Source organism: Camelus bactrianus, chromosome 23, assembly GCF_048773025.1.
Source record: "Camelus bactrianus isolate YW-2024 breed Bactrian camel chromosome 23, ASM4877302v1, whole genome shotgun sequence".
Classification (NCBI taxonomy): domain Eukaryota; kingdom Metazoa; phylum Chordata; class Mammalia; order Artiodactyla; family Camelidae; genus Camelus; species Camelus bactrianus.
The window spans coordinates 30,628,900-30,644,808 of record NC_133561.1 but is presented as its reverse complement, the minus strand read 5'-3'; the positions used below and the strand labels follow the sequence as shown (position 1 = coordinate 30,644,808).

At 41.1% G+C, this 15,909-nt stretch overlaps 2 protein-coding genes across 12 annotated transcripts in view; one reads left to right on the top strand and one right to left on the bottom strand.

Moving 5' to 3' along the window:
- Positions 1–2,722: 2,722 nt before the first annotated feature.
- Positions 2,723–15,608, bottom strand: FAM72A (family with sequence similarity 72 member A). Of its 3 annotated transcripts, XM_045522828.2 has the most exons (5): positions 14,548–15,608; positions 14,017–14,048; positions 10,197–10,274; positions 7,342–7,466; positions 2,723–3,901 (listed from the first exon to the last, which is right to left on the bottom strand). In XM_045522828.2, the coding sequence occupies exons 1-5, from the start codon at positions 14,665–14,667 to the stop codon at positions 3,807–3,809; spliced, it is 450 nt and encodes a 149-aa protein (XP_045378784.1). In that variant the 5' UTR covers positions 14,668–15,608; the 3' UTR covers positions 2,723–3,806. The 3 variants fall into 3 exon arrangements, with proteins under 3 accessions (XP_045378784.1, XP_010961567.1, XP_045378785.1); XM_010963265.3 differs by lacking the exons at positions 14,017–14,048; positions 14,548–15,608 and adding an exon at positions 12,548–13,541; XM_045522829.2 differs by lacking the exons at positions 7,342–7,466; positions 14,017–14,048; positions 14,548–15,608 and adding an exon at positions 12,548–13,378.
- The window catches only part of SRGAP2 (SLIT-ROBO Rho GTPase activating protein 2), a 235,209-nt gene continuing 233,475 nt past the window's right edge, over positions 14,176–15,909 (top strand). For all 9 annotated transcript variants that reach the window (XM_010963263.3, XM_045522821.2, XM_010963262.3 and 6 more), the window contains exon 1: positions 14,176–14,309. The gene's annotated coding sequence lies outside the window, so the exon portion shown is untranslated. The remainder of the gene's footprint in view (positions 14,310–15,909) is intronic.

Sequence of the window (15,909 nt, the reverse complement as noted above, 5' to 3'; positions counted from 1 at the left end):
AGACTATTCAATCCACATCCTCTCCTACCTTTCCCACGCCCCATTTTTGTTCTAATTAGCTAGTTGTTTTGTACATCATGATTTATGTATTATGGTCACTTTCTCCTCACCAAAGAAAAGTAATATAGATTATTCTTTATCAGTCATATGTGATTCAGAGGTCAAAAGAGCTGCTCTTTGTAGGGTAATCTTCCTGGATTAACAGTATTTAAAGACCTGGTTTTCCAGAAACAGACTTGCAGACATAGTAAACAATTACGGTTCTGGGGGAAACGGGATGGGAAGGGATACATTTGGGAGTTTGAGATTTGCAAATGTTAACCACTACATATAAAAATAGATTAAAAAACAAATTTCTTCTGTATAGCACAGGGAACTATATTTAATATCTTGTAATAACCTTTAATGAAAAAGAATATGAAAACAAACATATGTGTATGTATGCATGACTGGAACATTGTGCTGTACACCAGAAATCGATACATTATAACTGACTATACTTTAATTTAAAAATGAAAAAAATTTTTAAAGCAGATAAATAAATATATAGACCTAGTTTTCAGTGCCAGAGATTATTCAAAATATCATGGCTTTACAATTACGCCCCACCCAAGATGTCTCAACAGAGCCCAATTTTGAGATTGAGAAACTGACTTGGGGAAGAAGATAAAGGAGCAAAAAAAAAAAAGCCATAGTGGGTGAGCTGATGACTCACTGCCCCTTCCTTGAACTTCAGGAATGACAAGATGGATGAGGGGGAAAAAGGCAGTGCCCCACTGCAGACCAGATGTTCCAAGAAAGACAAGAAATTAAGGAAACTTAAAGACCTCTGTATGTTCTTAGGGTAAAGGCAATGAACGTAATTTCCATGGTCAAGTTGTTAAGTGCATCAAAGAAAGGACACTTGGAACACTAAACCTGATTATATTTTCCCATCAGTGCTATCATCCTAAATTTGATCATTTTATTCTCCTGATTAAAAACCTCGACAACTCTGCGTTGCTACTGGATCAAGTCTAAACTTATGATGGCATGAAATAGTCTTCACATGATCCCAACCTTCCTCGTTACCTTCGTCTTCTAGTTAATTCTTATCGCATATCTTGGAAGGTATAGGGGATCGCTTATGATTTACCAAATAAGCCAGATACTTTTTAAACTTGGTCCATTTTTTTACACAATTCTCTCTGCCCACAACTCTTGTTACCAGCTGGCGAACTCCTAACTGGGCTTCAAAGCCTGGCTCAAGTATGACTTCTTCTCTGTAGCTTTCTCAACTCCCACTCTCTCCTACTACTCAGAAAGATTGTTCTTCTGTCTATAAAGTCATTGAACTTTAAGCATTCCATGTGTTAAACAGACTCATAGGGTTCTATCCTCTCCCAAACTTACTGCAGACTCCATGAGGGCAAGTGTCAGACTGTTATTGTGCAATTTTGGGCACACCAGAGGCGCATACTACAGGTTTTTTGAATTGAGTCAAATATTAGAAGGGGGCCAAAGCATAAATAGATTTTCTAGGCCTGGGAATTATGTTAGGACCGGAAAGTGTATGCTAAATCCACATAAATGACTCTGCTCTTGGACTTAACCAGAGAGCAAGCAATTTACTTTTATGAAAAAACAATGTCATGAATGTATGTCTCTAGATAAAACATCATTAATTCATTTTTGACTTAGAACTGCCCTCCCCATAACCCAGTTAGCAAAAAGGTAGCTGAGTAATTTGAAATACTCTCCAGCTGGAGTGGAATAACCTTTGGGGCTTGCTTCAATCCGAGCATCTCTGTCTTGTTTTGCTCTTCAAAGAGCCTCTCAGTCAACCGTAGACTTTGAAGGCACGAGCAGAATGAAAACCAGACGAACCCTGTTGAATTCTAAACTTGCCACTTTCCCTACCCTGGCATTAAACTTTTCTGCTCCAATTGAACAAGTTAGCTAAAGAAGTACATAATGTAGTACCAATTTATTTTTTATCTTGTTCATTATGCTACCTTGTTCCAGAGCTTTTAAGAGAGGTTAAAGAAAGAAACCCACACCCAAAACCGAACTGTTCCACACTCATCCCTTTGGTTCTTTTGGTGACCTGCTGTCAGTGCTGATGGTCAGGGTGGAAGACTTTTGGAAAAGTTTGCCACTACTCGTAACAACATTTCTGGTTAATTTTTATCTTTTATTTTGGTTTACAGCAAATGATTCTGTCAATGCCCACAGGTCACTTTTATCCTAAGACCCAGTGTGAGTTTGTTCAACCTTGACATCAGTCACTGAGGCCCTTACCTGGGGTACATAACAAGGTATCCCGGCTGAATAAAATCATAGCTGGTCCATGTCTGAAGGTGCTTAGGGGGTACAGCATGAAGATTATGAGCAGGAGCTTTGGAGTCAGTCTGTGTCTGTCTGAGTTTGAATCTGGCCACACCTCTGACTGGTTATGTGACCTCAGACAAGCTACTTAACCTCCATGTGTCACCTGCCTCATCAGTAAAAACGAAATAATAATTGTTCCCACCTCTCATGGGTTCCTTGTGTGGAATAAGTGAATTAAATGTGTAAAGCATTTAGAACAGTGTACACGGTAGGTATACTGTTAATAAATATTAGCTCTTATATTCTGTACTTTTAGGTGTTTAGGTAAGAAAAAATGGGTACATAAATATTTTTCTCTATATTTTTAGGTAAGAAAAGTGAATATAATAAAAAAAAAAACTGAAAGGAAGGCTGTATTCAGAACAAAACTTTATTTACAAAACCGCAACTTGGTCTGTGTTGGTATCACTATTGACTAAATGCCTACAACTGAGATATTAGTTAAGGCAATACATTGATTTTAGCTATACACTCAACAAGAACTCAACATTATCCCGGTTTCCTATTCCTGTGTGGCTCTCAATGCAGCCAAAACAAAACAAAACAAAACAAACAAAACAAAACAAACCCTCTTTGTAATGTACAATGGCTTAAGCAAACCACTTCTTTAATTTTTTTCTATTTAAGGGTTGGGACTGAGACTACTCATCCAAAATTTGCTATTTACAGAGAAAGCCCCAGAGAATGGGATAACTTAGAGATGGAGGCTTAGTTTATCTGGCTTTCATAACACAATATCCATATGACTTTAGGAGAATGTAAATAAATAATATTGGTAAACAGTATACGTTGATAATTTTCTGACAAATTCATTTATCTAACATTATGCTAAGGACTCAAGAGGATTTCTCCATACATTTTAAAATTTTAATTTATTCTGTTTGCTGATTTACAAAGTCTTGCTCTATATTAACATAGTTATCACCAATATAACATATGATAACCATTACCTATGGAAACCTAACAGTCTGTTTTTTAAAAAATTCCCTATTAAGCTTTAATTCTCAGCTGACCTTCACACATATATATGCATGGATATATGTGTGGGTACCAACTGCCTCTTATTCAGGACTGTAAGATTAATGGCATCTGGCATATAGTTGTAAGAAAAAAATCTCTCTAATTGGGAGATAGCTGAGTCACATGTAAAAGAATCTACTATCTTCTACTATCTGAATTTAAGAATATACCTATGCCAGGCAGAGGGAAGAGGAAAGGAGGGTAGAAGTAGAAGAAAAGAACTACATTGGTTCAAATTAAACTCAGCTAATTAATTTGAGACAGCAAATAAATAAATCAACAAATGCCCCATTTTTGTTTTCCATAAAAAGAAATCACTGGCAAATCCTTACTAACAATTTAAAAATTGATCCATGAATATATAATTTAAATAGGAAAAAGTTTAAACATTTCATATGTATATATCATAATTCTGTTCATCTAATACACTCCTCGGCTGAGGTCTCTAACGTGTCTTCATCTGTACTCTCTTCTATTTCTGGCAAGTTGCCCCAAAGTAGGAAGTTTACACCTGAAAACAAAAGATCATAAAATTGTTTGGTGCTGACTACTGTTACAACTCAGAACGTGATATCTAAAACCTTATATGTTAACATTCTTATATTAAACCATAGTGTTAACAGTTAAGAGAAAAGCCATTAAAGAATGAACCACAAATAAAATGATCAGTATCTAGATATTAAAATTATCTCACCTCTAAAACAGATATTCTTTAAACCTTTTAAGCAATTCTAGAATCTTGGAACTCAAAAGGATCTCAGGGGTCCATTTACTCGAACCCTGCCTCCAGCTACATTAAGCCGTAATCACTCTACACTGATGATTTTCAAATGTATTTTAATGATTTTTAAGAATGGAGCCCTCACAAGATCTTTTTAGATTAAATGTCTCTTTGAGGTGTGTGGGAAAGGCCTGAATAAGTCTCCTCATCACAGCCACTGGAAAGCTGGCGCCTTTCTTCTGGTTAAAGAAAAAAGCAAGATTTTGGAGCCAGTTATAATATGAACAGTAATCCTTGATATATATGTGGGTTTTAGGCTAGAGGCTGTCAAGGTAGAACTATAAACTTTAGGACCAGGTTGTAGCTGTCAGTACAATAAACAAAATAAAAATCTAAAGCCTCATTGTGAAAGGATAGATATCATATTAAAGAATCCAGCACTGGTATATAGTACAAGACCACACATTTGGTAGAGGATAATGAGATGGTTTATTCTGGGCATGTATCGTTTTATAATTTGAAAGCACTAAACTGAAAAAAAAGTTATTAATTGACCTCTAGGAGAGCCAACAAGAAGGCAAATTTCAAGCTGTCCAGTCATCCGTGTGGGCACAAGGAGAGTTTAGCAGCTCTGGAGATCCACTCCATACATACTGAGACAGTGGCTACACGGTCGGATGGAATGAGCCGGGGTTTGGATATGTGGTTTGAATCCAGTTTCCACCACTACCAGTACACCATGGATGTTTTGACTGCTTTTACTACAAAAGTATGTAATTACAGGCAAGATATATTAATGTTTTGTGTATTTAAATTTTTTACAGTATGGAATTATATGTATTGTTCTAATCTTTTTTCATTCAACATTATGTTTTGGAGATTTACCTATGTCCATGTGTATAGATTTAACCCATTTCTTTTTATTTGTGTAGGGCATTCCATTGTGTGAATTAAAAAAAATAACTCTATCTGTCCCAAATAGGGCCCATCATTTATTCTTTCCCCTAACTGCCCACTTTGCACAGGTGTCCAAGGAGACATGTACAAGGATGCAAACTACTGCATTGTTGAAATAGTGGAAACAATCAATCAACTGTCTCTCTTGGTTGAGATAATGGGATTTAATCAGGCAAGAAGTTAGCATCTATTTGATGCATTTTTTAATCGAAGTACAGCCAATTACAATGTGCATAATGTCCCAGTGATGCATATACATACATATATTCATTTTCATACTTTTTCTATTAAAGGTTACTATTTGATGCATATTGATGCCTATCATACTATTTTCTGTAATTCTTTTGTACGTTTGAGTTGTTTACCATAAAAAACACCTTTCTTCCCCCAAGAATGAATGATGTTCTGTTTTTGGTAATACGGCATTGAAGAGATGACAGGATAGGAAGGAATCACTGGGCCAAAATCTCAGGGACAATTAGAACACAGAAAGGTAAATGGAGAGCTGAAATCAACTTGCTTTTGAGGGCATTTGCCAGTCCCAGGCAATTTGAACTAAGGTTCCCCAAGCCTCCTCAGAAAAGCCTCAGGAAATCAGGTCTACAAGTGAAGGCTAACCTAGAATGTAGACTTCTTGTGGTCCTTTCAATCTAAACATTCTAGAATTTTATAAGGCTTGTGTACGTATTCCTTTGATGATGCTGATTCAAGTGATTCAAGGACAGTTCCAGTGCCACAAGAAAACCTGTTTTATACCAAGCATCTAGAAAATCTTGCTTTAAATCACAATATTAAGGTTACAAAGGAGAAGTTTGATATTCTTGGAGTCAATACCCAGAGACACGAGTGGTCCAGCACAATTGGTTCAAAGGAGAAAAAATAAACTAAGAGACTGGATCTGACAGAAGCAGCACCTTCCTTTCTCTGTTAAGAAGAGAGGAAGGAAATCCTGTGATACATCTGTTTCTCATGGATTAGATTCAATGTGAATGGAAGAATGCTGGGCTTTTATCTTTGAAAAATTGACCAATATTAAAAAGTAAATCAAAATTGAAAAATCTCCACCCTGTGTTTTGAATTCTCTAAAGCAGGAAAAATAGTATCAAAGCAGAAACTTCCTTTAATGTGTCCTATGAGCAACACAGATATAAAACTGGAGGCCTAAATTAGGAGTCTGTATCTCACTTAGGGGAGTTCAGATAAGTCCTTGCTCAAAAATGGCCTCCTTAACATACAAGAGTCTTAAATTAAGGCCTCCAAATGATGGGTTGTGAGCCACCATGCCAGGTGATTAAAAAAAAAAAAATCAGAGTCTATAAAAACCCAAGCATAATTGGAGGGTTTAAAGACCATGACAACCTAGCTTATAACTCATGATCTCTTAGCCTGTGAAGGTAAATCATACTTTAAAAAAAAAGAATATATTTTAAGTTCTGAAGAAGACTAAAACATACATTAAAAAACCTGAGACTATTAGTACCAACTTGGATTGTCAAGTTCTTTAAATTTGTTCTGTCAACGAAAGGCAGAAATTTTAAATTTTAGTTCCCACTCAAAAAGTCCCACTAAAAGTCAACTTGGTGTGATGTGCAAGCAGATATTAGACACTGAGAACATGTGTCCTATAACAAAACTGAAAGGCTCCAGACAATATCAAATGTATTATGTAAATATCCTTTAAGAATTGGTTGTAAAAAAAAAAAAAAAAAGAATTGGTTGTATATTTTCCTACTAAAATAATCAGTACAACATATCGGTATTAAATATTTCCCTTGACTAAAATTTGATCATAATTTATTAACATAGATGTCAAAATGTCTATTTTTATCCTGAAGCAACATCACCAAATACAGAGGTTACCTAGTCCCCCTTCCTCCCAATTCCCCACAGCCCCAGCCTCCCCTCCTTCCGTCTCTGCATATACACACATGCACACACAGAACTATCAAATTTAAATTCTTCCACAATTCTCTGGAGTCATAATATGTATCAAGGCAGCAATTTAGAGCAGTTATAAATATTAATTTTAAAAGGCCAAGAAGTCCAGCAAAGTTTGAGGCTCTCAAATACCATGATGAAATTAGAAATGGCAATGAATTTTGGCTCATAGTCTATAAGAAGATGTTAGGGATTGAAAAGATTGACGTTTTACTCTAGTGGGTCCAAACCAGGTGAGAAGGTCTCAGAGGGAATCCTGAAATGATCTATGAAGAAATTCACTCAAGAACTGATAGATGAATGTTAGAGGAACGTCTAAGTCAATTGTTTCTTACCGGTAGAGTCTAGTCTGTTAATACCATAAACGGCGTGGCTGTGAAACATCCAGAAGTGTCCGTTGTTGCAGGAAAGGAGGCAGGAACAACATGGAACAATCACGTGATAACCTACAATGTTCCCACTAAAAAAGAGAGTAATTATTATTAGACACAAGGTAATATCTGGCCATGTAAGCATTTTTACATACTAATATGAATAGATAGACCACATAAAGACCTCAGTTCCTCCTAACAACCTCCACTGCTGGGATTTTGGGGATGGGAATCATTCTGATAACGGTTACAGCTCTACTGTCAAGAGAGAAAATAGTCTTTAAGTTCAGTGAAATAGTAATAACACATTCTCTATCTCTTTGCTAGTATTGTTTTATGCATTCTCCCTTCAGAAGCTAGCTTCCACATGCCATAAGGTTGTGATTGTTCCGTAAAGCACTCAAAATTGACAGTCTGTAGAGACAAAATAGATTAAATAAACTCAGACCTGTGGGTAACAGGTTTTTGCCATCCCAGGACTGTGGCAAGTTGGGTTCTTATATGTCCTAGTTCTATGCCAGCACCTAAAAACTGTTTCAACAGATGGAGGAGAAGGAAGACAGCAGGGGCCCATGAAAACCCAACAAGCTGGCTGCTCTAATTTTAGTTTCAGTGTTTTTGAAGGAATTCAGAAATGAAGCAAAAACACAGCTTCTAGAGAAAGTTGCAAAAGTTTTTACTGTCTTCAGGATTATCCTTCTGATTAGAAATACCTCATTCTTCCACAGATTTCCTTCTCCCCCGCCCCAAATCTGGTCACTATTATATAGAGTGAATATACAGGGAATATTTTAGCTAGTAGGTTTTTTTTTTTTAATAACAACATGAAATGCTTAAACTTTGAATTGTAAAAATTCTTATTATAATAGCTTGTTCCTACCCTATGAAATGTGAGAGTCAGTCATTTTTGTGAAAGTTCTACAAAAAAATACTATAAAAGGTACCAGCCCACCTAAAACATGTCTTCTAATCATAATCTGCTTGAAAGGCAAATAAATGAAAGCAAAAGTTGTTCTTAGATTAGGACTGGCAGTTATTCATAAGACTATATTGCAAGAGTAAATCCTACAGCTTTAATTACCACCCATATTCATTCATTCATTCATTCACTCATTCAACTAATGTTTACAGAGCATCTACTATGTGCCAGGTACCATTCTAGCTGCTAGGAATATAGCAGTGAACAAAGTTTTTATGGAACTAACATTCTAGTAGGGACACATCAGATCATTTTGCTCCCTTGTTGAAACCCCTTCAATGGTTTCCCATTGGCCAAAAATGAAAGCCCCAAAATCCTTTGTACCAAGGTCTGTGCTGTCTAAAACGTGGCTATTGAGCACTTGAAATCTGGCCAGCCTGAATTGAAATGTGCTGGAAGTATAAAAAAATACACTAGATTTCAAAGCCTAAGATTAAAAAATAGAATGTAAAATATTTCATTAATGAATTTTTTGGTGGTTACATGTTGAAATGGTAATATTTGGGGATATATTAGATTAAATAAAATATACAATTAAAATTAATTTCACCTGTTTCTTTTTACTTTGTAAAAGGTGGTTACTAGAAATATTTGAATTATTTCTGTGGCTTGCACGTTTCTATTGGACAGCGCTGCACTGGATTCTCTGGGTTTCTGCCTGCATCTTTAATCTACTCACACTACTCTCGCCCGATACTCACAATGTCTCAGCCACACTGGCCATCATCTTTTATTCCTTGGACATGTTCTTCCTGCCTTGGGTTTTCTGCCCTTGCTGTTCCCTCTGCCTAGAACATTCTTCCTTTGGCTCCTTAACTTATCCTTTAGGATTGTTGAATATCCAATATTACCTTTTCATGAGAAGGCTTCCCTGACCATGCTGTCTAAAACAGTTCTCAGCCACTCTCATCTTCTATTATTCTCTATCATTTATTATTATTATTTCCTTTGGAGTTCTTTCCACCTTATTCAAGATCTTATTTATTTAAATATCTTATTGATTGATTGCTTGTTCTCCCACTAGAATATAATGCCCAAAGGCCTGTGACTTTATCTTGTTTATTGCTGGATTTCCAGCCCCTATAACAATGACTAGCACATGGTAGGACCTCAATATATAATGTGAATGAGTGAATGAGAGAAATTAAATAGTCATGACCACAAAAGAGGAGTTTGCTAGTTTAAATTAAGATTATAATTTGTAATCTAAACTCCATTTAAGTAAAAAACCTCAACTTTCTTTTCTCTAAAATAGGACTAATAACACTTGCCTGTCTGCCTCTCAAAAGATAATAGTAATAGCTTTCACCTGCATTGTAACTTATAGTTTATCAAGCCTCTTACTAGTCATAATTCACTTGACCTTCACAACAACTCTATACGGTAAACACAAAAGACATTTTAATTTCTATTAAGAAGATACCTATCTATCTTAAGAAGATGCCTATTTTCTTAAAACATAAATTAAATAAGGAAATAGGTTTAGAGATTTAGGGAGTTTACTCAAGATAACATAGAGAATAAGGGTAGGGCCAGGGCTCAAACCTGATTTTTATGACTGTAAATCAAAGTGGTTTTTCCCCCTAAACTACATTGCCTTTCTCTGAAAGTTAAAGCAGATATTTGTTAATGCACTTTGAAAAATTGTAAAATCATATACAAATGTAAAGTGTCACAAGAGCCTTTTAAAAAACAGTTCTAAGTAACAAATGGTTTTTCAAAGGCTCATTGCCTGGGTTATAACCAGTGCTCGATGCAGCCCACTGAACCCTTCTCTGTGCTTCCGTGTCAACATCCATCTCCCAAACCCAGGGTTATTTGGAATACTGTCACAAATTACCATTTTAAACATGCGATATCCTTTAGTTTACATTTGCAGATTTCTGTGAAATAGCATCTTCCAATGAAGTCCACTGCACTGGAGAGGGAAAAGTATAGAGGCAGTCAAAGGCACTTTAAAAAAATGTTGTAAAATACACATAACATAAAATTTACTAATTTCATCCTTTTTAAGTGGACAGTTCATAAGTGCTAAGTGTATGCACATTTCCATGCAATGAATCTCCAGGCCTTTTTCATCTTGCAAAATTGAAACTCTATCCATTGAAGAACAACTCCCCATTTCCCTCTTCCCCCAGCCTCTGGCAACCACCTCTCTACTTTCTGTTTCTATGAATTTGACTACTTTAAATACTACAGATTTGTGGAATCATACAGTATTTGTCTTTTTGTGACTGGCTTATTTCACTTACCATAACGCCCTCAAGGCCCATCCGTGTTGTAGCATGTGACAGGCAGGATATCCTTCCTTTTTAAGGCTGAATAATATTTCATTGTATGCATATACCATATTTTGTTTATTCATTTATCTGTTGATGGGAATTTGGGTTGCTTCTACCTCTTGGTTATTGTGAATAATGCTGCTAAGACCATGAGTGTGCGAACATTTCTTCTAGATCGTGCATTAAAATTTTTGTACATATGCCCCAAAGTGGGATTGCTGGATCATATGGTAATTCAATTTTCTCTTTTTTGAGGAACTGCCATGCTATTTTCCATAACAGTGGTACCATTTTACATTCCCACCAACGGTGCACAAGGGTTCCAATTTTTCCATATCCTTGTCACAGAATGTGCTTTTGTGATTTAGCATGAATTTTGTAGACCCAAAGAGCTGAAACAGACTCTAAGAGAGACTATAAGTGAACTAGTATATTTTGTAGGAGTCAGTTAATATTTGTGAGCTCATTATAAATATGACAAAACTTCCATTTAAAAAAATCCTATGTGTTCACTGATTCACACACATCTTAGCACATTAATCCATCACCATTATAACCCCTACAAGGAAGAATAGACAAGAGGAAAGACCTGATTGCATTCCAGACTCTGGTTTAAACTTTAACAATTCACATACCTGAACTCTGCTTATGACTATCTTATACTTACCACAGCTATTGCAAAGATGAATGGGTTAATACTTAAAATTTTTGTATGTGCTACTAGAAAGAAAAAGCACTGGACCACAAATCATAGAACATTTGCAACAGTAGGTTCTAGACTTATTGTCTAGTGCTTCTTTTTGTGACATACCCATGTGCAGAGGTACTTAAAATAATAACTCATTTATCATTGCCATAAATGAGGGCCTTAGGCTTTGCCATTTGGCATGACTACACTTAAACCAACATAGTTAAGATTTCAAGGGAGGAAGAGTTCACAGCTTTGAGTGTATTTTAAAAAATTTAAAGTTTCTATTATTATCATGAAATTCATTTTAAAATATTCTGATTATTAGCCTGCCTTCTTTGGCTCTGTGTCCAAAGAATAGCTGTCCATGTATATTTTGGAAAACCACTCTTTCACTTTAATGATAAATTTTCAATAAAGAGCAAAATCTTGAAAACCATGTAAGGGCACATATATGTTGACCACAGAAAGAGGAAGTACCTCTTAGAGCTAGAAAAAGGTATATTTCAGTCAAATAAAATGGCTATTTTTTCAAATAGGAAGCAAATTCTTAAGGACTTTACACCCAAAAGTGGGCAGTGACTGAAAACAGAATTTAAAAAGGATTTAAGTATGCAAACGAATGCATAATATCTAAAATAGGCTTTAGGGGAGACAAGATTGTTTTAGGGCTAAGTCTCTATTTCATCTATATAAGTTTCTCTCATTCAGAAACAGAGAGAGAGGAAGAGAGGGAGATTATAAGAAAATAATACAGAATTAGATGGACAATGGATCTGATGCACCATGTCAATAGCAAATAATGCTAAAAAACTAGGGAATGTTTTTTGATGTAAAACTTTATGCGTAAAAATGAAAACCTTAAGTGACCTCTCCTCTCAACAGTACAGAAAGTCTTGCCTGAATTACCTAGAGTCTCGGTCATGGACTTGATCCAGTGAGAGGATGGTTGGGCAGGGCACAGCGCCAGGGATCCAACTTACGGGACCACATGACTATAATTGAACTAGAAACATTACATCAGGACTGACCACTCTGGCTAAACCACAGACTTAGTCCAGACAGTCTGCCCCCTTAGTCAAACTCCAAAGGGATCATCAGACTGTTGGGAGTGGCTGGAACACCAAAATGATAACCTCCCTGTTGACTCTCAGGGGTCCAAGCCATACAGTTTTCCCATTTAGTTAAAGGCTACCGTTGCCCGCCACTAGTATGACTTACTTGGTAGGAGGGATGTCTGTGGAGAAAAGGTCTATTTCAGTGTCAGCCAGCAAAACAGCCTTCATTCCCCTAGAGCTGAGCACTTGTTTACAGAATTTGCAACACAGGATGGACACGCGCCGGTCCTTGAAACTACAGCTGCTGGTAGACATGGCGTCCCGGCAAGGATGAGGTGTGGGATTTTGAAAATGGAAAACAAGAGCAATACCCTTCCTAGTTTGATTCCCCGAGGCCAAAAAATTAAATTGCGAGGCCTCGAACTTCTCTAAGCCCTAAAATTGCGAAGGAAAGGAGCTCTTTTCTGTTTTCCCCTGCGAGAGTAAAAGTAATATTTATTGAGGGGGGAAGAGGGGAGAAGCAGCAAACTTGGCTTTCCCTTTAACTTTCGGGGAAGGGAGTGGAGTTTGAAGTGGGGAAGAGGCAAGCCGCAAGGTGCCTCGGGAACTTCTCTACAGTTTTCCCTTTCTCCCGTCTAGAAGGATCCTCTACTCTTTAGCTCCCGCCCCGTTTGCAATTCCCTGGGCTTCTCCGGTACAGGCGCATTATCTAAAGGCTTTCCTTTTAAGCCCCTCCCTCGGAGCGCTCCAATTTCTCTCTCTTGGATCTCAGGCTAAGCTGCCCTACTCACGCCTCCTCGTTGGAAATCTTTCTCCTCTCCCCAGGATTCAGAAATTTCCTCAGCTTTTCCCACCGGGACGATCCCAACCGCTCCTCAGCCCTCCCGCGAGCCTCCTCCTCTCTGCTCGCTCGCCGGCCCCTCGCTTCACTCAGCATGCGGGCTCTCGCGCCGTTCCTCTTGCGTCTCCCTCCCCTCAGCTCTCCCCAGTGCCCTCCGCGGTTCCCTCGAGTCTCTCCCTCGCGGCCGCTCCAGAGCGCGCGGTGGTGTTGGTGGAGTGGGGCAGAAGTCGCTTTGGGGGCTCAGTTGGCGTGGGGGTCTCTGTCACCGCACAAGTCGTTTTTTGCTCCCTCTTCCGCTCTCTGCTTCTCCAACCGGCTGTCAGTTTGAATTGCCAGCGCGGCGCACTGATTGGGAGAACTAGAGTTCGCCCACGTTCCGCATTGGAAGGCTCGGGAACCTGCCCCTGACGAGATCCTAGTGGCTAGGTGACCGTACGCCCCGCCCAAGTAACGGTGCCTAGATCAGTTCGGCTTTCTGGTTGGCCATACTTTGCCCCCACCTCCAATCTCATTGGCCGGCTCCAGGAGGTTTGGGCGAATCCTACTCCCGCCCCAGTGAAAGCAGAAAGGCACGCCCTTCGCGCTTCTTATTGAAAGACGTTCTACAGTCCCCGCCGGTCTCCACTCTCTATTGGCTAAAATTCTCCGCAACGCCTCTCCTCTCTACCCAGGTCCAATTGGTCGTGACTTCTCTTAGGAGTTTGTGTTAGGTTGTTGGTCCTGTCTTAATCCTGCCCATCAATTCTGCTTTGGGGTTCGGCAACCCCGGGAGGAGCTTACTTTGAGACCACGCCTCGGTAGTTCTAGTCACACCTCCCAGTTTCTCCAGCCCCTCCTTCTCACGCCTGTCCTCTCGGGATCAGCTATTCCTATTGGCTACTGGCTCCATCGGTCGATAGAAAACGGTCAGTGATTGGTAAGGGGGTGGGTCCTGCCTCCCGGCGGGGTCCCGCGGAGTTGGCGGAGGCTCCTCAGGGGACTAGGGGACCGATCTGCGTAGAAGCGGGTGGCGGGGAAGAGAGGGGAGGAGAGCTCTGAGTGGCAAGCGGAGCCGGGGGCCTGAGACCCGTCGCGTCAGAGCCAGGTAAAGGCTCCTTCCCTCTCCCCTTTCTTCTCCCCGGCCACCGGGCTGGAGCCCAGACTGGACAAACCCGGGCAGAGGCGGGAAGGAGAGGGCGCGGATGCTCCTTTCGGCATCGCCTTAGCGTTGCTGTCCGGAACCCCTCAGACCTCCTACCCCTCAGACCTCCTACCCCTCGACCCACTCCCAATCTCCCAGTACAGCCCACAGTACTTCTCAGGACTGCATCTCCACCCTTTACGGTACTGCCTGGGACTCTGCCTTGGCTCACATGCCGCCGCGCAGTCCGCACCCAGCCCCCTCCCCAAGTCCTCTGCACACGAGCAGCCTTGGTCCACCTTTGGGCAACCGTCGTTGGCATCACCCGTAACCATCGTCTGCCTTCTTCGTCTGTCTCCAAGCCCTGGCAGACAGCCGGGTTACAGCCTTGGACTCAGAAGAATGGGTGTTCCGCACTGCTTCCGGGGCTCATTCCCTGTCCCAGCCCCTGGCCCGCCCCGAATGGCTCCTCTTCATGCACTCCAGCTCCCAGACCTGTATCTGGGTCCCCGAAGTTGCTAACATCCTAGTGCTCCATGTAACATCGCGGCCCACGTTAGTCTCCTAACTCCCCCCTTACACCCAAGGTAATCCTCGCCTTGCCCTCTCCCCGCCTATCAAGCGCGTGCAGAAGTTCCACTTATCCCCGGCTCCCGTTCAGCCTCAGGACCCCACCTCTCACCCCCCTCCCCGCTTCCTGCCGGCCTGAACCACCACGCCGCTTTTGCTCCCTGTTCTTCCCTCCGTGCGGCCCTTTCTCTTGGCGCGGGAAGTGGAAGACTCCCGGCGCGGAAAGGGAAAGGGGCGGCCAAGGAGGGAGGGTCGCCGCTGCGGCGCGTCCGGGAGCGAAACGCCGGGATCTGCACTCCCGCCCGCTTCCCCCCCGCCTCCTGAGCCTGGGTCGGAGAGGGGTCTCCTCGCGCACCGCCTGGTGCGAGGGGTCGGGACTGCGACCCTCACCGACCTCCCCACAAACCTCAGCCTAGGATTGGGTGCCGTGTCTGGAATTTCTGGGCTTGGTGACCAGTTGGGGGTGGCATTTAAAGTCACTCTGCTCCCTGACTTGGGAGAGGCGACGGCTGCCTTCCGCCCCCCGCCTTCCCGGTTTTCCCGACTCCGACCCTCGCCTCTAACCCGTTTCCTGCTTCTGCCGACCACATTGTTTTCCTGGATGTGTCCCGTGCCGAGCAGGCTTTTTCCTGCAGATCTCCCCCTCCAACACCTCCCCCCACGACCAGCATTTTGCTGCCAAGAGAAGCTAGTAACCAAAAACAAAACAACTGGGAGGAAGGACGGGAGGGGAAGAAAAGTTGTGCCCGGGTAGCTTGTCCCTCTCTGGCTTTGATCCCCTTTGAAGTCCAGGGAGTTGCCCCAACCGGGGGTCGGGGGCCGCGTTGGAGGCAGGGCCGGGAGGGTTTCCTCCGGCTGCGGCTGCCCAGCGCTGGCGGGGCTGGGGAGGCCGCCAAGGTACCGCAGTCCCCGCCCGGAGACCAGTGTTCCCGCCGCAGTCCCCACCCGAAGCCCGCGAAGGCGACTGCTCGAAAGTGTTTTCTTTCAGCCTTAA